The 22,039-nt window shown below is 40.5% G+C and overlaps 2 protein-coding genes across 9 annotated transcripts in view; both read left to right on the top strand.

The window, feature by feature from the left end:
* Positions 1-1,171: 1,171 nt before the first annotated feature.
* On the top strand, positions 1,172-2,789 carry SERF1A (small EDRK-rich factor 1A). Its single transcript, XM_036310509.1, has 3 exons — positions 1,172-1,307; positions 2,049-2,157; positions 2,515-2,789. Exons 1-3 carry the CDS (start codon positions 1,301-1,303, stop codon positions 2,585-2,587), a joined length of 189 nt encoding a protein of 62 aa, XP_036166402.1. The 5' UTR covers positions 1,172-1,300; the 3' UTR covers positions 2,588-2,789.
* Positions 2,790-8,632: 5,843 nt separating this feature from the next.
* Positions 8,633-22,039, top strand: part of SMN2 (survival of motor neuron 2, centromeric) — a 46,825-nt gene continuing 33,418 nt past the window's right edge. For 4 of the 8 annotated variants that reach the window (XR_004967356.1, XM_036307881.1, XM_036307879.1 and 1 more), the window contains exons 1-9: positions 8,643-8,786; positions 11,483-11,584; positions 12,721-12,792; positions 13,969-14,088; positions 14,985-15,185; positions 15,335-15,490; positions 17,450-17,554; positions 18,774-18,884; positions 21,550-21,600. Coding sequence is in view for 7 of the 8 variants with exons in the window: in XM_036307881.1 (XP_036163774.1) it covers positions 8,655-8,786; positions 11,483-11,584; positions 12,721-12,792; positions 13,969-14,088; positions 14,985-15,185; positions 15,335-15,490; positions 17,450-17,554; positions 18,774-18,884; positions 21,550-21,597 (1,047 nt within the window). In the remaining variant the exon portion in view is untranslated. Of the gene's footprint in view, positions 8,787-11,482; positions 11,585-12,720; positions 12,793-13,968; positions 14,089-14,984; positions 15,186-15,334; positions 15,491-17,449; positions 17,555-18,773; positions 18,885-21,549; positions 21,601-22,039 lie in introns of all 8 variants that reach the window. The other 4 variants (XM_036307882.1, XM_036307884.1, XM_036307883.1 and 1 more) reach the window with 4 other exon arrangements.

The raw sequence follows: 22,039 nt of genomic DNA, 5'->3' as shown, positions 1-22,039 counted from the left end.
ACTAATGGAATAGATGAGGTAAACAAGTACCAACCAAATGAACCATAGGCATTCTTACAGGTCTGTTTCTAGCAATTGCAGATGCTCTACAGCTTTAAGGTAGGTTCCAGAGTTATTCTGGGCTATTCTAAATGTGTGGTAAGACTGTATCCCTTGCTATCATCTCCCCATCACACAACCCAAGTACAAAAACATTAATCTAAAACTCTTAAAATACCATCGACTGTGACAGGGCACTGGAATAAAATGGGAAATGAACGGACTTTAGAGTCCTTCTTAAATTTGACTCTCACTTCTACAGTTTCTATAACAGTTAGGTCAGTAACTTCTAGTCTGAGTCTCAGTCTCCTCTTCCCCCCTCCCAACCTCCCATATATTTTTACTAGAGGCCCGCTGCACGAAATTCTGGCACTGGGGTGGGGATGGGTCCCTCAGCCCAGATTGTGAGAGGGCACAGGCCAGGCCAGGAAGGGATAGGGAGAGAGAGAGAGAGAGAGAGAGAGAGAGAGAGAGAGAGAGATCAATGATGAGAGAACCACTGGTCAGCTGCCTCCTGTACTGCCCCCCACCCCAACCAGGGATCAAGCCTGCAACCTGGGCATGTGCCCTTGACCCGAATTGAACTCAGTAGCATCCAGTCCACAGTTCGACGCTTTATCCACTGAGCCAAACCAGCTAGGGCTCAGTCTCCTCTTGAGTTAACTGAGAACAATGAAGCCTGCCTACCTTGCAGGGTTGGTGCGAGAATAAGCAAGGAAATTAACGGCCAGATACTGCCTTTTGCAGTTAACCCCTCCATCTGTCCCGTCCCATTCACCCCCTTCCCGCCGCTGCAAGGAGATGAAGAAAGCTAACATTCTTTGTCGGAAAGATATATGTGCGGCCTGGTCAAGCTGCAGTGCCCGGTACATGTTGGGGAAAGTCCACACACACCCCTCTCTCTCATACACAAGACCTGTATTCGGGACGTTACCCCACGTGCAAGGCAGATGATCCCAGGGCTGCCCCGCCCGCCGCCCCACCGCGCACGCGCAGGGGCTCGCCAGCCGAGCCGAGCGCCGAGGTCGGGCCTCGGAGGGCGGGGCGGCGGGCGGGCAAAGGCGTGGCCCAGGGAGGGCTGGGCGGAGGGCGGGAAGAGGCGTGGCCCAGCGGCGGGCGGGGCGGGGCGGGGGGCGGGACAGAGGCGTGGCCCAGCGGCGGGCGGAGCGGCGGACGACCCGCTGGCGGGGACGTCCGCTGAGCGCGCGAGGCAGCCCGGTGCTTTTCGAGTCGCTCTTCCGAGCTCCGTCCGCTGGTTGGCATGGCCCGTGAGTGTGCGGACGGGTTGGGGAAGCGGCAGGGAAGCCATTGGTCACCCCGGCGCGGCAGGCGGGGGACCTGGGGCCGGCGGGGAATCCCCTTCGTACCCTGTGTTCAGACAGCAGAGAGGGACCCTGGGTTCCGATCAGGCCTGGGAGGGTGCCTGCCCCTTGGTGCGAGATTACACGGTGGGGAACCCCTGCCCGGAGGCGAGGGGTCTGAGACGGCCGCTCCGGAGGGGTCCGGGTCCGGAGGTGGTTTATAGCTGGTACTGAACCTCATCAGGCCTAATAAACACCCGGAGCTCCGACCCAGTCTCCTCCCTAGTTCTTTTGTTTAGCCCTCGCAGGTAATGTTTCACAGGCGTCCTGCTTAAGAGTTGGCTTGTGATGGGCCAGCTTGTGCGAAGTGTGGTCTCTGTGTAGCTAGCTTTCTCACTCCACCCACACCCCGCAGAAGCCAGAACTAACTTTGGAATACTGACGCATATATAGACGGTTGGAATGGAATGCCCCTTTAAGAGATCTGGCATTTGCAGCCAGTGAACACCTTGATTGGTATAATACTCTTAAAGGTCTTAAGTATTTACCTTTATGCTTCCTCCTTGTAGTCAGACCTAAGAACACCACTCAGTGCCGTACTTTACTGGCTCATCTATTAAAAAGCAAACTTCAGATGCACTTAAGAGCCTTATACTGATATTAACAATTTTGGAGATGGGTACAGAGCATGACTGTTTTTCTTTGTAGGTGGAAATCAACGAGAACTTGCCCGCCAGAAAAACATGAAGAAATCCCAGGAAATTAGCAAGGGAAAAAGAAAAGATGATAGCTTGACTGCCTCTCAGAGAAAACAGAGGTCAGTGATGCTAATGAAATTCTCAAGTCACTGAAGTTTTCTTTGTGGAGAATGGAATGCATTTTTTTAAATTATTGGTAGAACTAGGCCTAACCTGCAGAAAGGGGTAACAGTTGAATATTTGTTGTGTGCCAGGCGTACTAAAACTATATGGATAGTTATCATCCCAGCCCATGGATGAAGAACTTAAAGTTCTTAAGCTATAATTTGTAAAGAACCTCATGCAACTCTGCCACACCATTAGAACTTCATTTAGCAAAAATACCATCTAATATACTGAATGGGTTATATACAGAACACAAGTGAGAACGTAATCAGCTTTTCTGTAATAACTTACAGCCTTTTCTCCCATTATAGAGACTCTGAGATCATGCAACAAAAGCAGAAAGCAGCTAATGAGAAGAAATCTATGCAGACAAGAGAAAAATGATGACTGACAATTTGGAAAACCTGGGTACTACTGCCAACTAGGTGTATTATAAGCTCTATGATCAAGATTGTGTAGAGTGAACAGTCATTACATGTTACAACATATCTTTATAAAAACTATTTTAAACTTTACCTTTCAGTCTGACTTAGTGTAATGTTACAGAACCTTTCTTCAAAGAATAAAACACTGACCATGCATGTGACCTGTTGGTGAACATTATTTTTTATCAGCAGTGAGCACATAAATAACTAAGTAGAGAGGTAATGTGATCAGATAATAGGAGTTCTTATATAAATCTACAATCTTTGTCTTAAAACTTTGTTAAGGTAGGTTTTTAAAGTCAACTTTATTATATAATAGAATTTAAGATGCATTTATCTAATTTTGCTTTATAATCAACTGGTGTGCTTGAAGAATTTACAATACATAGTACAAATGACCTGGAACTAAATGACCATAAACTAAATGGGTCTCAGTACTACTAAGAGTTTTACTTAAGAGCTTTAACATTTTTTAAATAAGTGCCTTTAAAAAATAACAATTTTTTCTAGCGGAATTAGTTTTACAACAAAATTGAGATTTCCCATATGCCCCTTGCCCCTACATATATCCCCTGCATAGGCTCCCCCATTATGAATATTCCCCCACCAGAGTGGTACATTTGTTGTAATTGATGAACCTTCATTAACACATAATATAACACAAGTACATAATTTACATTAGGATTCACCTTTTATGTTGTAAGAGTGCCTTCTTTTTTTCTTTTAATTCTCACCGAGGACATGCTTAGAGAGAGAGGGAGAGAGAGAAACATAGATCAGTTGCCTTCTGTATGTGCCCCAGGGATCAAACCCATAACCCAGGTATGTGTCCTGACTGGGAATCAAACCGATACCTTTCCGTGCACAGGGTGATGCTCCACCAACCGAGCCACTCCAGCTGGACAACAGTGCCAGTTTTTCAGTCTGTTCTGAGACTCTTAAAAAACTTGTGACTTTCTCTGGCCATTGTGCTCAGTGGTTGGAGTGATGGCCCTCACCAAAGGGCTGTGGGTTCTATCCCCAACCTAAGTCAGGTGCGTGCCAGCGGCAACCAGTCATTCATTGTATCTTTCTCACATCAATGTTTCTCTCTCTCCCTCCATTCAATTCTGTCTAAAAAGCAATGGAAAAATGTCCTCTGGTGAGAATTAACAAAACAAAACAAAAAAACAACTGGTGACTTAATGATATTTATAAATTTGAAAATAAACCTAGAGTAACTAAGGTTAGAGACTTTGTTCTTCTCTGAAGTAAATATGCATAATTATTGCAAAGAATAAAAATGCCATTGAAGTAGTAAATAAGATAACTTTAAAGTATTATTCAAATTGAATTTTCACATCACACAAACAAATTTTTAATTATCATCTAATATGTCTACCTCTATGCTAATGGCCAGAACTTCAGAATTCTCTTAGTGTCTTAATGAAGGTTCTGGTAATCTTGTGATAGGTCACTAACCAATTGTACTACCCATAAATAGGACAGAATTCTAAGTGTCTCGAATACTGAATGAGGCAAACATGAAATTGTTTAGCTTCAGTTTTTATCTTCATATTAGCACAGATTTTCAGTTAAAGTAAAGCTTTGTTCTATTTATTCAGTTAATTTCAGTCTTCAAAATGTTATATGAGGGTAGTCACAAGGAGAAAGGATTATAATAGCTTAGGTTACATTCTAATGAAAAAGTCTAATTGTACCACAAAGATTTTTTATGGGTCTGATTTCTGTAATTCTATCTCTAGAATTTCTACAGAGTGATAAGCCATGAGTACAGAGAACTTTTTATGCTTTAAGCCATATCCTTTATTTGCTTTCTTTTAATGAATAATTTTCATATTTAAGATAGCCCATGTAGTGGAATAACTTTGGACTTTTTTTTTTTAATATTTTATTGATTTCTACAGAGAGGAAGGGAGAGGGATAGAGAGCCAGAAACATCAATGAGAGAGAAACATCGATCAGCTGCCTCCTGCACACCCCCCACTGGGGATGTGCCCGCAACCAAGGTACATGCCCTTGACCGGAATCGAACCTGGGACCCTTCAGTCCGCGGGCAGACGCTCCATCCACTGAGCCAAACCGGTCAGGGCTGGACTTTTTAATTTTTTTATTATTAGTTAAGGTATTACAAATGTGTCCACATCCCCCCCATTAACCCCCAAACTCCCCCCCACACACAAACTCATGCTCCCATCCCCCTGTTGTCCATGTCCATTGGTTTGGCTTATATACATGTATACAAGTCCTTCGGTTGATCTCTTCCCCTTACCCGCGCCCTCCCCTACTTTCCTTCTGGGGATTGATAGCCTGATCGCTGTTTCTCAGTCTTTGGGTCTGTCCCTTTTCATCAGTCTATGTTGTTCTCTATAATCCACAAATGAGTGAGATCATGTGGTATTTATCTTTCTCTGACTGGCTTATTTCACTTAGCATAATGCTCTCCAGTTCCATCCATGCTGTTGCAAAAGGCAAGAGTTCCTTTTGTTTTTACCGCAGGGGCTGGACTTTTTTAAAAGTTAAACAATTCTTATGAATCTAGGGAAAACTACAGTTCCCAAAGAACATAAGTATTAGGATAAAGAAGATCTCTGGGTTATAATTAATCATTGAGACATATCGAAACTGTATGTTATTCATGTTATGGTATTTACTTCAATAAATTAACTGTTAAATACAGGGTTTGATTTTTACCTTCAACATCACCAGACATTTCTTATAGAAAAGAGGGAGAAAATTAAGGGTAATTGCTGAACTATATTGACACTTTATTATCTTGTTAATCCTCACCAGAGGATATTTTTTTCCATTGATTTTTAGAGAGGGTGGAAGGGAGGGGGAGAGACAGAGAGAGAAAAATTGATGTGAGACAGACACATTGATTGGTTTCCTCCTGCATGAAACCCAACCAGGGCCAGGTATCGAGCCTGCAATCTAGGTACATGCCCTTGGCCTGCAACGGACCCTTTGTCTATAGGCCAACATTCTATCTACTGAGCCAAACCGGGGTAGGACTATACTGACACTTTAGTTTCTTTTCATGTAGCATATTTAAACAAAGTAATTAAAATATCTAAACTATTAAAGAGGGAAACTGGTTAATTACAAAATATTAAGGGGAAAATACAGGTGAATAATTGGAACAAGTCAGCAAAGTTATTGCTTTGAGTTGTTACCAAAGCAAGATAAAATTATTTAGATGAAGTAGTACCAACTTTACAATGTAATTTGAAAAATACCAAAATCCATGAAACACCCTTATAAACATTAAAAATACTACGTTACATCATCCTTAATAGGAGGTAGTGCATTATAATTAGCAATCTTCGTAAGTCCTGCTGAAAATAAGAGGGAGCAGCTGCTACTGCCCAAGGTGATATACTAAGGTCAGTTTCATCAGTTACTTGATTCCTTTCGAATGCCTTTTCTATTAGTGGCAGTGTAAGAAATTATTACCCACTTATCAAACTAGGCTGTTTCTGAAATTGGGCTAAAAGGAACTATTGATTACTAGCATTATTTTTCTAACTTTAAATATATATATATATATATATATATTGCTCTTTTTCCCCATGTTTTTATAGATGGAAAGAGTTTACCCATTCTGGAAAGTGAAAATATAGTTTTTTGTTATATTTTCAAGTTCCACCTTATAAAGAGAGCTTTTTTGTTTAAGTCAGGCGTACTACTGCTGTTTGTTTTGAGTCTATAATCTGTTGCAAAACTACTTAATTTTAAAAAGAATATCCCCCACAATGATATACACTGAGTGGCCAGATTATTATGACCAGCCAGATTATTATGACCACCCCATCAGTACAATGAAGTTAATTAGTTATGCAAATAATACTAATAACAAAACCTTGAGAGTATTTGCTTAGGAAGTTTTTAATACTCAGTATTTTTGGAGTGTCAATTAAATACTGATGGGGTGGTCATAATAATCTGGCCACTCAGTGTATATAAAATTATCACCTTAAATATATGCAATTTTCATTCTTCAATCATACCTCAATAAAACTTGGTGGGGGGGGACATATCCCTAAAGTGGAAACCTAATATAAAATTGGCTTTGACAATCAGATGATTTGTACATTTTACCACCTGTGTAATGGTTTTAACACTAATCAGGGAGTATGTCAACTTCTTTAGGTAAATTCCTAATTGCCTTTTGTGATGAAGATCTATAAACACCAAAAATTCAATTAAAATTGAATTATTTTTATGATTGTCATGGTTTTTCATTAGATCAAAACTGACTAAGAACAGTCATTAAACTGCCTCCTACAGCTTCATCTGCTAAAATACTTGCTTTATAATAATCACATATTGAAAGATGTTGTCTTTTCAGATGGCCAAGTCATGAAAATGTCAGTGAGATAAGAAGAATGACTTACAAGTTGCTCAAATGCACTTCCTTATTAATTCCAGGAATATTTAAAACTTACTACAGACTTTCCCTTACAACTTTGCTTCTTAAAAACAAAACCTTTTACAAAGAGCTCATTATACACATTAAAAGTTCACAGATAGCTTGTTATTGGACCAATTGCCCAGGAAAATTAAGATTTAAATTTTTTTGCTTTTATTTATTTTTAATTTAAATTCTTTATTGTTGAAAGTATTACATGTCTTCTTTTCCCCCATTGACCTCTCCCCCATCCGCTCCCACCCCCCAGCACATGCCCTCACCCCCTTACTGTCTGTGTCCATTGGTTATGCTTATATGCAAGCATACAAGTCCCCCAGCCACCCTCCCCACCTTCTGAGGTTTGATGCTGTTCGATGCTTCTATGTTTCTGGATCTAACTTTTTTATTAATTTTTAGAAAGAGGAAGAGAGAGAGGAACATCGATTTGTTGTTCTACTTACTTTTGCATTCATTGGTTGAGTCTTGTATGTCCCCTGATCCAGGATGGTACCTGCAACCTTGGCTCATCAGTACAATGCCCTAACCAGCGGTTCTCAACCTGTGGGTCGCGACCCCTTTGGCGGTCGAACAACCCTTTCGCAGGGGTCACCTAAGACCATCCTGCATATCAGATATTTACATTACGATTCATAGCAGTAGCAATATTACAGTTATGAAGTAGCAATGAAAATAATTTTATGGTTGGGTCACAACATGAGGAACTGTATTTAAAGGGCCAGAAGGTTGAGAACCACTGCTTTATTTCATTTTTTTTTTTTTTAACCCTCACCCGAAGATATTTTTCCACTGATTTTTAGGGAGAGTGGAAGAGAGAGGAAAACACACAGAGAGAAACATCAATGTGAGAAAGACACCTTGATTGGTTGCCTCCTGCTAGTGCCATGACTAGGGTCCTGGTAGGGGAGAAGCCTGCGACCAAGGTGCATGCCCTTGACCAGATCCAACCCAGGATCCTTTGGTCCGCAGGCACTGAGCCAAGCCACCTAGGGCGAGGCTAACACTCTTTAAAGCACTTTAAGAAATGTATTATCGCTTACCTATGGAGTGATTTTTTTTTTCTTTTTTTTTGGAGGGGGCACCCGGATTTGAACCGGGGACCTCTTGGCCTATGGAGTGATTTTTATTGTATTGGTTTACCCATATTTCCTAAGTTACCTGCAATGAACACTTAAAAAAAAAAATCTCACCTGAGAATTGTTTATTGATTTTAGAGCGAGAGAAACACTGATGTAAGAGAAACATCTATGGTGTTGCCTTCCATACGAGCCCTTCGGGGGGTAATCAACCCCCAAGCTCTGTGCCCTCCCATTCAGCAACCTTTTGGTGTATGGGAGGCTGCTCCAACCAGCTGAGCCACTCCAGCCACTGCAATGAGCACCATTCTCAAAGAAATGGTACTGTTCAAAACAAAAATACCCTGGTAGAACCTACGAAGATACCAAACAGTGAAATCGAAGAATTGAGAGACTACAGAGAGGAAAAACAAACATGGAAGATGGAGACCGCTGGGAGATATAGGGCGCGGAAGGCTCCAGGCCGCCCGCTGCTTCCGGGCCGCCGTACTCTTCCGCTCCCAGAGGGCCCTGCGGCGGAAATGGTCATTCTCCGAGGCAAGCAGCCCACGCCGCGCACCGGTGGGATCCTCGCCATGGCGATGGGGGGCGGAGGTGGCGGCGGCGTCCCGGAGCAGGAGGACTCGGTGCTGTTCCGGCGCGGCGCCGGCCAGGTGAGGGCGCGGCCGGCTCTGCCTCCCGCAGGCGCCCGTGCGGGCTCCTCGCGCCCATCGCCGGCCCCTGCGCTGCGTCCCCAGCCGCGCGCGGGGCAGGACCTGGCCAGTCCGTTCACTGCAGGACGGTGGTCCGCCTAGTCGTTTCTGCAGATTGTCCCGTTTGGGAACCTCAGCAGCCAGCTCCTCCCCTGCGCAGCTTGGGCGCCTCGATGGCTTTGAGCCGAGGCCCTCCCGCAACTTACTCGTACTTTGGTTTGTCCGTTCCGACTGGGGGCTGTGAGCGGAGCGGGCCTGGCGAGGCGGGGGACCCGGTGGGAGTCTGTTAAAACGATCCAGACTCAGATCAGGGTGTCGGCGGAGGAGAACAGACTGCTTGGACTCTAGGTATATTTTGGGACCAGAGGCAACAGGTGTCGCGTACGGACCCAGTCGTGGAGATTTGAGAGAGGAAAGTCAAGGCTAACTTCAAGATTGTCCTGAAAAGATGAAGTTAGTCGCCTTTACGGATGAGCTGAGATGGGGAAGACTGAAAGTAGAGCAGGTGTATAAAGGTGAAGGTCAGAAATTCATTTTGAGTGAAATAGTGGCGATGAAATCTGGTTGAGGGTGAGTCCAGGCGTGGGAGAAGAGAGATTCAAGGCAACGTTTGTGAACAAATAGTTGAGTTTTATTGTAAATAGAAAGTATAGAAATTGGCCAATAGTTGGAGGGGGAAATGGGATAAAGAGGATTATTAATTTTTTTATGTTTTGTTTTGTTTTTAAGATGGGAGAAGCAGATTTCAGTATGTTTGTGGGCTGATAGGAAAGATCCGGTAAGGATGGAAACATTGAGGGTGCAGGAGAGAACCGCTGAAGTAGTGCTTCAGAGTAGGAAAGAGGGAATGGATTTGGCCTCTGCTGGGAACATTGACAGTTAACGTGGTCACAGTTATATGGGTACAGATCTGGAACTTTTCTTTGGATCGTTGCTGTTCTGTCAGTAAAAGAAGTGTCAGCCAGGAGTGAGGACAGGGCAGATGCTGGGGGTTTGAGCGGGAGAAGGTGGAAAGTAGGCCTCTAGGAGAGTGGATGAGTGTTGGAGTAAGGAAATGTCATGGCAATGTTCCGAGGTAACATTAAAGGTCTACTTGAGATTAGCGATCGTGAATTTAAAGACTAGACAGCATGACTGTGTTTTTCACCAGCTCATTCACTTCAAGTTTGTGAGGGCAGGCACAGAGTGAGCTGGTGGTTGAAGTGAATAGGGTTGTGCAGCCACAGCTCGTTCTATTGCACTTCACTTCATTGGCTTCACAGGTATGTGAGTTCTACAGACTGAAGGCAAGACCCTCCTCCTACAACAGCGTTGCGGCTTGTCTTATTGCAATGCTCACTTTATTAGGGTGGTCTGGAACCAGACCCACCATATCTCTGAGGTATGCCTATAGTTGATACCAAGTGAGCATGAGGAAGTAAGAGAGAGGGGTACGAGGGAATTATCTTAATGGTTGACTATGAAATTTAAGCTAAGAAAGGATATGAGGATATTAGGACAGTGAGAGGTAGTTTGAAAAGTGAGAGGATCAGTGTTTTGCTATTCCCAGTGAAGTGGAATGATTGTCAACTATTAGAAGGAATAAGCTGTATAGATCCTGGAAGGTGGTGGTTGGAGAATAGGATTTATGGAGAGGTTGTAGTTTCTGGTTATAATATTACTAGAGGCCCGATGCATGAAATTCGTGCCAGAGTAGGCCTTCCTTCTCCCGGCTGCCGGCTTCCCTCCGGACCTGGGCTTCGTCCGGAAGGTCATCCTACTGGTGGTGACTGAGAAACAAATATAAAGGCAGCCCTAGTGGTCTGTTTTGGTTACTGTGTAACAAATTACTCAAAACTTAGTAGCTTGAAAATAATCATTTTATTATTTCTCATAGTTTCTGTGGGTTAGGAATTTGTGAAGGCCTTGCTGAGTATTTCCCCTTGAGAACTTTCATGTGGTTGCATCCACGTAGTGGCTGAAGCTACAATAGCTGAGTCCCTGCAGCTAGGGACTGGCTGGCCATATCTTTTCTTATAGCCTCAGGGCTTCTATATGTGATCTCGGTATTGGGCTGGTTTGAATTTCCTTATGTCCCTTTATAGTTCTCTATCATCTCTCATCTCCTGTCCCCAGACAACTGCTGATCTACTTTCTGTCACCATAGGTTAGCTTGCATTTTCTAATGTTTATTCTATGTTTATTCATTTACTGTTCATGAGTATTGGGTTGTTCTCAGTTTGGGGCTGTTACAAATAGACCTGCAATGACTACTAGCTTAGAAAACTTATGTGAACATGTGCTTTCATTTCTCTTGGGTAAATACCTGGGTCCATTATTTTAACTCCAAGAAACTGTCAAACTTTTCAAAGTGGTTGTACATTTCAACTAGCAATGTGTGAACGTGTCATTTGCTTCACCTCATTGCTAACACTTGGTATGGTCAGCCTTGTGCGAATTGTAAACATTCTAATAGATGTGTGGTAGCATCTTGTGGTTTTAATTAGCATTCTCTGATGACTGATGATGTTGATCATCATTTTATGTGTTTATTTGCCATCTATATATCTTATTTGGTAAAGTGTCTGTTCAGATGTTTTGCTCATTTTTGAATTGGTTTGTTTGCTTTGCTTTTTTAAATATATTTTATTGATTTTTTTTTTTTTTTTTTTTTACAGAGAGGAAGGGAGAGGGATAGAGAGTTAGAAACATCGATGAGAGAGAAACATCAATCAACTGCCTCCTGCACACTTCCTACTGGGGATGTGCCCACAACCAAGGTACATGCCTTTGACCAGACTCGAACCTGGGACCTTTCAGTCTGCAGGCCGATGCTCTATCCACTTAGCTAAACCGGTTAGGGCTGTTTGCTTTGCTTTGTTGAAGTTTGAGAGTTCTTCATATATGCTATATATAAAACCTTTATTAGATAGGTAATTTGCAAATGTTTTATCCCAGTTTGTGGCTTGGTTTTTCAGTCTCTTAACTGTTTTTTTAGCCCTGGCTGGTTTGGCTCATTGGATGGAGCTTCTGGCCTTGAATTTCCTCTCAATTATGGGTTGCTGCCCCAGGATTGGGGTTTATCGTGAGATAAACCTACCTGCTTTGATGTTGTTGTTTTTTCTCATTTGCCCAATGTGTAGGAGTTGCTCAACTAATTTTTAGATTTTTTCAGAGGGAATTGTTTCAGACAGCTGTAAATTTATTGTGTTGGTGGGAGGAGGTGAGTTCAGAATCTTCTGTATCTTCATCTTGAAATGAGAAAATCCATTTCTTTCCATTTAAAACATTGTTTGTACTTCACATTTAAGTATTTTATTATATTTGTTTTATATTCTTTTTTGTTTTGTGTTTTAAATCCATGATTAGAATGTCTGTCTTGGGAGCAGGTAGCATGATTTCATATACTTCTCAATGATGAGTGCTTAGTAGCTAGTGGGTGCTCAAAAACATTTTTTAATTGAATTAAGTTTAAGTTCTACTAAGTATTCATTAAATTTAAATTCAAAAATAGAAATAAGCTTTAGGTCTTTTCCAGATTACTTAATATATTTTTTCCCACTAAAACGAGGCCCTTTATCTTATACTACTTGGTTGGCCAAACTACACCCTTTATCTGCTCTTAGAAAAGATTGAAATGTGAGTTATTCTTGAACAGATCCACTTGTGGTTGGTAGATAGGGGTTAAATTGTAGAGCATTCACTTCATGGCACACCTCTTAGAACATTTACATATGTTTCGCTTTGGGGATAATGCTACAAAATCTCTAAGCAGGTAGGTTTCTTGTGGTTATAGTTAGGATTTAAAGTACCCATTTTTTAGTTTAATTTTATGTTTGGATTAGATGGCTCTTGGCATACTTTTTTTATGAAACCTATCCAAACATGAATTGTTTTTATTCTTTATCCTTCCTAGAGTGATGATTCTGACATTTGGGATGATACAGCACTGATAAAAGCATATGATAAAGCTGTGGCTTCATTTAAGGTATGAAATGTTTACATTTTTGCTTAGGTCCTCATGTTAGTCACTTGGGAAAATTAATTGACAACATTTACAGTAAAGTATTAAAGTACGTATTATTTAGTTCTAATTTTGAAGATTAAAAGATAACATTGGTTAGTTAAATTAGATATTTTCCTTTAGAAGTTGGTAGGTAGCCTGTCTGTATGTGATACTTTTAAGAGGAGATTTAATTGGAATTTTAAACATTTGTTGCTTTTAATGTGTTTACATTGCATAAACCTATGGAAGTTATCTAATTCAGATTACTGGAAGGATAGTTGAATTTTAATTTTTAAACATTTAACAAGTCTTTATTGAAATAATGGTGATAAATAGCAGTAGTGCAGTAATTAATACTTGTAGAGTGTATACAGTGTTTTAGGCACTTTTCTAACTGCTTTACATATGTTAAATTAACGTAATCTCCCCCAAATCCAATTAGTTGGGTTTCAAATCAGGTTTTCTTGATGGTTGGAATGTACAGTTCTTTGGGGAGTGTAGTCTGTTTTGTGGCCCACACAAGACATTTACACAGTTGTCCAACATCATCACTTGACTCACAGTCTCAGATATTTGGTCTTATTGAGCACCGTATGTGAGCCCTCTTAGTTCAGGCACAGCATAGGCTCATACAGAACACCAAGAATAGAGTCCACTTCCTTCATGTAGTCATTCCTGTACCATAAGGTAGAAAGATCAAACCTGTGTGTCATCCTTGAAGCTGAATTCTAAATTTGTCAATAGCATGCTTTCCAGTATGCACTTAAACTAGAAGTACACTAACTTAGGGTTACCATGACAGTTCAGTAAAGTGCAGATTAAAATGGGGCTCAAAGCCAACATCAGCTGAGGTGTCTCACTTGGGGGTGAGGGATCTACTTTCACGATGGTTCATTCACATGGTTAGTGTTGCCTTCTGCTAAGGGCTTAGCCAGGGCAGTGTGCTGGGGGCCTCTGTTCTTCTCTAAACAAGTTTCTTCACTGACAAAGGGGTCTTTAGAGCTGACTATCAGATATATGATGCCTTTGAGAGCAGTTTCTGTAGCATGTGAGATGGTGGAAATAGGAAGTAGAGGCTGTCTGAGGTTTATAATAACTGAATCGTGACTTTTTCTGTATCATTTTGTAACATGCACATTTTTATTCTTATTTTCATAGCACGCTCTAAAGAATGGTGACATTTCTGAAGCTTCAAATAAACCAAAAGGCACCCCTAAAAGAAAACCTGCTAAGAAGAATAAAAGCCAAAAAAAGAACACCACAACTCCCTTGAAGCAGGTTATTTTTAAAATATTGAGATTTAACTTCAAAGATTTTCTTCATACCATTCTTATTAAATAGTGTAAAATACCTTTAACTTAAGTGATTAGTTCAGTGTTTTCCATTGGCATGTAATTATAACATTTCTAAAACTATTAAACTTTCTATTGTTTAGGAACATGCCTGTCAATAAAGGTGTAAGGACTTAGGTGGGACTGATTAATACTAAATTCAGTACAATGTTTACTTTATATGGGAAGGAAAGGGAGTAAGGCAGTGCTATTTGAGAGCAGTACCTGAGGGCCTGGAACTGAATTGGCAGTGTTTTACTTTTTAAACTGAGAGGTGGCCAGCCTTTTTTCCCCTTCAAAAATCCTAAACCTGTTAATACTCAGAAACCTAAAATTCTAGATAGAGTTTTTTCTGCTATTTAAAACAGTAGACCTGGAAGCTAAATATTTTAGTGTCTCATTAGTCACTTTAGTTTCATCATTACCAAGGGGAAGAGAACTAATATGTGTTAAGCATTTGCTGTATGTCAGCCCAGAGATGCTGGACACTTCACACATTCCCTCTTTTCTATTCTTCACAACAAATAAATGAGGTGAGGTAGGTTATATTATGTCCACTTAACAGATCAGGAAAATAATATTCAAAGAGGTTAAAAAACTTGCCCATGATTATAAAAATGGCAGAATTTATATTATATGACAGAATTATATTATATTTATATTGGAGTTCACATTTATGTGTTTTGGGCTCTAAATCTTTTTCACTGTTTCATTCTGCCTTCCAGATTAGTTAACTGGATACTACCCCCATCCCCCATCCAATCCCACCCAAACAAGAAAATAGTTTACCCTCTTTGAAAGAAATGTGTTTATGTGTATGTGTGTCTTTTTTTGTTTTTGTAGTGGAAAGTTGGTGACAAATGTTCAGCCATTTGGTCAGAAGATGGCTGCATTTACCCAGCTACCATTGCTTCAGTTGATTTTAAGAGAGAAACCTGTGTTGTGGTTTACACTGGATATGGAAATAGAGAGCAGCAAAATCTGTCTGATCTACTTTCCCCAACGACTGATGTAGCTAATAATATAGAACAGAATGCTCAGGAGGTAAGGATACAAAAAATAAAGTTCTTGAAAGTAGAGACGAGATGAGAAACTACGTGATATAACAACTTGTCAGTTTGATCCACTGAGGCATTAAATTTTTCTTAATGAAACCTATATAACAACAATACATATATTTTTTCTTTTTAAAGAATGAAAATGAAAGTCAAATTTCAACAGATGAAAGTGAGAACTCCTCCAGGTCTCGTGGAAATAAACCAAATAACATCAAGTCAAGAGCTGCTCCATGGAACTATTTTCTCCCTCCACCACCCCCCATGCCAAGATCAGGACTGGGACCAGGAAAGGTAATTTTTACACAGAAAAGGTTTCCCAGAAAATCTATAGTAATAGAAGGGTAATATGCTAATTAGACCAGACATCCTTCTGGACAGAGCCATGGTGGCAGGGCCGAGGCAGAGGCGGTTAGGGGTGATCAGGCTAGCAGGGGAGAGCAGTTAGGGGGATCAGGCTGGCGGGGGAGGGCAGTTAGGGGGATCAGGCAGACAGGGGAGAGCAGTTAGGGATCAGGCTGCCAGGCAGGCAAGCGGTTAGGAGCCAGCGGTCCCGGATTGCGAGAGGGATGTCCGACTGCCAGTTTAGCAGGGATCGGTCCTAAACCAGCAGTCGGACATCCCCCGAGGAGTCCCAGATTGGAGAGGGTGTAGGCCAGGTTGAGGAACCCCCGCCCCCACACACAAATTTCGTGAACCGGGCCTCTAGTAGTTAATATTGAAACATTCAACACATTTTCAAACCTTCCATTAGGAGCATTGTAGATTTTCCCATGAAACTTGTGGCTTTCTGTAGGTATTATAAATACACACTTGAGAATTCTTCAGAGAGGAAATATGATAGTAATGCAGAATACTTTATAATGAAAAGCTTTTCCAACTACTTTTATGGAGTATTAGGTATTAGATCAGCCATGGGCAAACTACAGCCCGCTTGAAATGAATAAAACTAAAAAAAAAAAAAGACCGTACCCTTTTATGTAATGATGTTTACTTTGAATTTATATTAGTTCACACAAACACTCCATCCATGCTTTTGTTCCGGCCCTCCGGTCCAGTTTAAGAACCCATTGTGGCCCTCGAGTCAAAAAGTTTGCCCACCCCTGTATTAGACTAATAATGTAGTAAACGTAAGTTAGAAAGTATATTTTATCAGCTGACTATCCTCATAGTTCCCCAAGTCACTTGGATAAAATATGTAAAAATTGGAAGAGAATACAGTATTTACATCTAATACAGGTAAAATCCTAAGGAGCTCCCAAACTGTTATAGAGTAAATATTGTTTTCCTTAATGCTTCTTTTGGTTATAAATAACAAATAAACTTTAAAAAAGATTTATATTTTAGGTTACATTGTAGAACCCAAGTATGTCCCTATTTGTTTTGTATAAAGCAATGATTTCTTTGGAGGTTATGGTATTGAGGAAATAATAAATTTTTAAAATAAAGATATCAAGCATGATTTATTAAAACGGTCCTTAACATTTTCTTCAAGATCTCTCTCTTTTTTTAATCCTCACTTAAGGCATGAGAATATCTTTTCCATTGATTTCTAGAAAGAATGGAAAGGAGCGGTGAGGGAGAGAGAGAGAGAGAGAGAGAGAGAGAGAGAGAGAGAGAGAGAGAGAGAGAGATTGATGCAAGAGAGAGACACATCTGCACCAGGTACATGCTCTTGACCAGGAATCAAACCTGAGACCCTCTGGCGCTTGGGCTGATGCTCTAACTACTGAACCAGGGTTGCAAGGCTTTTCTTGAGATTTACATTATATTACAGTTTCTAGAATGATCAAATCAATTTATGTGTATGTCTGTATATATGTATGTGTATCTCATACTTTGGTCTTAGGGGCCTGATTTTTCTTGTTAAATGAGAGTTTACTAATTTTTACAATATATGCTCTAAGTTAGCATATGTAACTACTAAAAGGACATCAATAAAAAGATTATACAATCTAGATAATGAAATTATGGGATATATTGTTTCATGATTGAAATATCTTGCTAAAAACACTATCTCTTGATTTATAAGGTAATTAAAATATTTTCTTACTTTGATTTTACTCCCTGAATCTCTATAGAAAGGAAATGAGAAAAATCTAGATTAATGAGTCTATTTGATTTCAGCATTTGGTACATGCAATTCTATTTAATCTTTTTTATTTTTTATTTAAATTCTTTTGACATTAAATATTTTTTCCTCTTTTCATATTGAAGTTGGTAAATTAATCTTCCTTTGAAATACTTTTGCAGCCAGGTCTAAAATTTAATGGCCCACCACCACCACCACCACCACCTCCACCTCCACCACCTCCCTTCCTATCATGCTGGCTGCCTCCGTTTCCTTCTGGACCACCAGTAAGTACAAAACAATTCAGATGAAACTTTGCTTTCATACATAGGTTCTAATGGGTAAAAATTTGAACCAAGCCTCGGGTTTTTTTTGTTTGTTTTCATCCTCACCCAAGGATATATTTAATGATTTTGAGAGAAAGTGAGAGAGACAGACAGAAACATAGATGTGAGAGAGAAACATTGATTGGTTGTCTCCCATATGCCCTCGGACCAGGGATCAAACCTGAAACCTAGAAATTAAGTGTGCAACCTTTTTAAAAAAACATTTTTACTGATTTCAGAGAGGAAGGGCGAGGGAAAGAGAGATAGAAACATCAATGATGAGAGAGAATCGATTGGCTGCCTCCTGCATGCCCCCTACTGGGGATTGAGCCCGCAACCTGGGCATGTGCCCTTGACTAGAATCAAACCCAGGACCCTTCAGTCTGCAGGCCAATGCTCTATCCATTGAGTCAAACCAGCTAGGGCAAGTCTGCAGCCTTTTTTTTTTTTTTCAGTGTATGGGACGATGTTCCAACCAACAGAGCCACCTGGCCAGGATGGGATTTTTTTTGTGTTTTTTGGGTGTTTTTTTTTTAATTTTTAATGCCCTTCTCTACCAGACTCATTCATTCTTCTTATTGCCTGCATCCTTCCTGGTAGAAATTGTATCCCTTATTCTATAGGGAGGTAGTTCGTATTTGAAAGAATTTAAGTATACTGCATACAGGGACTTATGTGTTGCCTTTCCAGGTGTGCTTGGATGTTAGCTTGTGATCAAGTAGACTATTTGGATATCTACTGGTAGACTTTTAGATAACAACAGTAACCTAGATACAAAGATACTTTTGGCCAACTGTGTGTGTTGGGGTGGGAGCAGTGCAGATGTTCACCCAACACCTTTATTTGAAATACTGTTAGGGTGTTTTTTAAGGAAAACCATCAAAGTATTTATGCTTGGTCTTTTACCCATAGTTTCATAAAGGAACAGAAAAATATATCTAATCAAACCAAGATGTTTAAACATTTTATGTGACCTATTTTTTTTTTATTGTTGTTCAGTTTAATTTTGTTGTTGTTACTGGTTGACTTTCTTCAAATGTCAGATTAAAAATAATTTTAATAGATAACATGGAATTTAGGGAAAGACACAGTTAACATCCAGCATTGTCTCTATAAAATGGATCTCCAGACTTCACATTTTTGTTTACTGACTTTAAAGTATATTTTTCTTCATTTCCAGATAATTCCCCCACCTCCTCCCATATGTCCAGATTCTCTTGACGATGCTGATGCTTTGGGAAGTATGTTAATCTCTTGGTACATGAGTGGCTATCACACTGGTTACTATATGGTAAGTGATCATTCAACATCTTTTCCTGACACTTTGTGGTTGTGACTTTGTTGTGTTTGTGACTAAAAAGGTGATTTGTTACATTAGCCAGATCCTAAGGGTTTAACACTACCTTAAAGTTGAAAAAATACAACTATTTGCCTAAGGCTTAAATTATTCTTCTGTTGTCCCCATTTAATGTAATTATAGTGCAATTAAAAATCTTCCATGTGCCCAGCCATTGTTGCTCAGTGATTGAGTATTGACCTTTGAACCAGGAGGTCACAGTTCAATTCCCAGTCAGAGTACATGCCTGGTTTTCGGGCTCAATCCCCAGTGGGGGACATGCAGTGATCAATGATTCTCTCTCATCATTGATGTTTCTATCTCTCTCTCTTCCTCTCTGAAATCAATTAAAAATATATTTAAATACATATATATTTTAAAATCTTTCATGTTATTACATTATTTTGATTATACATTTTCTTTTTCTTTTTTTTTTAATTAAATCTTTATTGTTCAGATTATTACATTTGTTCCTCTTTTTCCCCCCCATAACTCCCCTCCTCCCAGTTCCCGCCCCACCCTCCGCCCTCACTCCCCACCCACTGTCCTCATCCATAGGTGCACGATTTTTGTCCAGTCTCTTCCCGCATCTCCCACACCCCTTTCCCCCCGAAGAATAGTCAGTCCATTCCCTTTCTATGTCCCTGATTCTATTATAATCACCAGTTCATTCTGTTCATCAGATTATTTATTCACTTGATTCTTAGATTCACTTGTTGATAGATGCATATTTGTTGTTCATAATTTGTATCTTTACCTTTTTCTTCCTCTTCGTCTTCTTAAAGGATACCTTTCAGCATTTCATATAATCCTGGTTTGGTGGTGATGAACTCCTTTAGCTTTTCCTTATCTGTGAAGCTCTTTATCTGACCTTCAATTCTGAATGATAGCTTTGCTGGATAAAGTAATCTTGGTTGTAGGTTCTTGGTATTTATCACTTTGAATATTTCTTGCCACTCCCTTCTGGCCTGCAAAGTTTCTGTTGAGAAATCAGCTGACAGTCGTGTGGGTATTCCCTTGTAGGTAACTGAGTTTCTTTCTCTTGCTGCTTTTAAGATTCTCTCTTTATCTTTTGCTCTTGGCATTTTAATTATGATGTGTCTTGGTGTGGTCCTCTTTGGATTCCTTTTGTTTGGGGTTCTCCGCGCTTCTTGGACCTGTAAGTCCATTTCTTTCACCAGGTAGGGGAAGTTTTCTGTCATTATTTCTTCAACTAGGTTTTCAATATCTTGCTCTCTCTCTTCTTCTGGCACCCCTATAATTCTGATGTTGGTACGCTTGAAGCTGTCCCAGAGGCTCCTTACACTATCCTCGCATTTTTGGATTCTTTTTTCATTCTGCCCCTCCGGTTGGGTGTTTTTTGCTTCCTCGCATTTCAAATCATTGACTTGATTCTTGCGCTCCTCTGGTCTTCTGTCGGGAGTCTGTATAATATTCGTTATTTCAGTCCGTGTATGCTTAATTTCTAGTTGGTTCCCCATCATAACATGGAGGGTCTCATTAGTTTTCTTGTAGATCTCATTAAGTTTATCGGCGGCTTCTAAACAGTTCTTGAGAGACCTTAAAAGTGTGGTTCTGAACTCTATATCTTCCATTGACAATTTTGTCCTGTTTCTTTGTCTCCACATTTTGTTATGCTTCCTTGGTGCACCCCCTAGTGGTCTTTGTGCGCAGTCTTATAGTTAAAACCTTGATTGTTGTAGCTAATACCAGGGAGGGTTTGACCTCCAGGCCAAGTGGCTGTGAGAATCAGCTGTGTCTGCAGTGAGAGAACTTCTGTCCTCTAGGGAGGTGCTAATCTAGCCTTTGCCTGAGGCTATCCGGCAAATGCCTCTGTGCAGGGCTTGGGCGGGGCAGTATCTGGAGCTCCGAGTCTGCGACTCCCTCCCGATTGAAAACGCCAACCGCGCCCTCTGCCGCCAGACCGCTCCGCGCACTCCGCACCTCAGAATTTGACTTCAGCACTGCGCCTCCTCTGAGTGTCCGTATGCGTTTCTCTTTCCTCCTAGTTGTAGGACTTCCACTCAGCCAGCGTTCCTGTGGTTCTGGGTGATGTCCGTTCCGTCTTTTAGTTTCACTTTTGAAGTAGTTGTTCAAGGCAGCAAACTCCGGCATTAACCTATGCCGCCATCTTGGTTCTCTGATTATACATTTTCTAATTTGATGACACTCTTTCTAAATTATTTTTCAATTTCATTAGTCATCCTGTTTTGGGCAGGGGGATTTGGTTAATCCTCATGTGAGGATATTTTTTCCATTAATTTTTTAGAGAGTGGAATCTAGGAAAGGATGAGGGGTGGGAGAGAGAGAAACATTGATGTGAGAGAGACACATTGACTAGTTATGTTCCACACACACCCTGACCAGGTCCAGGGATTGAACCTGCAACCCAGGTACGTGCCCTTGATCTGAAATCAAACCGGCTTCGGTTCAAGGGCAAGTACTCTAACTACTGATCCATACTGGCCATGGCTGTGATCACTTTTAAAGAGCATTGGAAGGCTATAAACTTATTTTTCATCATTATTTTATTAAATAGAATTAGTAAAATGTCTACGTGAAACAAAATGTTTATTCATATGTATATGCTATTCTTTAAATTTCTTTGTTTTCCTTACAGGGTTTCAAACAAAATCAAAAAGAAGGAAGGTGCTCACATTTTAATTAAGGAGTAAGTATGCCATTATTATAGAAGAGAAATCTTTTGTATAAATTTTATAGTTTGTGGGAAACATATTTTTAAAAAATTTTAAAATGTAGAAAAGTTAATATAAAACAATATTGAAGACATTTTGATGCCAAAGCTATTTGATAAAAGGTTTATCTGTATCCCCTCTAGAATTGTCATGATATCAAGGTATCTATCATCTCATCAAATACTTGTTGGTTGGTGGTGTGGAAATAAAAACACACTTGCTCTAGCCAGTTTGGCTCTGTAGACAGAGCGTTGGTCTGCAGGCTGAAGGGTCCCAGGTTCGATTCTGGTCAAGGGCACGTGCCCAGGTTGCAGGCTCGATCCCCAGGAGGGGGCATGCAGGAGGCAGCCGACCAGTGATTCTCTCTCATCATTGATGTTTCTAGCTCTCCTTCTCCCTTCCTCTCTGAAATCA

The sequence above is a fragment of the Myotis myotis genome, unplaced genomic scaffold (genome assembly GCF_014108235.1).
Source record: "Myotis myotis isolate mMyoMyo1 unplaced genomic scaffold, mMyoMyo1.p scaffold_m19_p_5, whole genome shotgun sequence".
Lineage (NCBI taxonomy): Eukaryota > Metazoa > Chordata > Mammalia > Chiroptera > Vespertilionidae > Myotis > Myotis myotis.
This window is presented reverse-complemented; position numbering and strand designations above follow the sequence as displayed.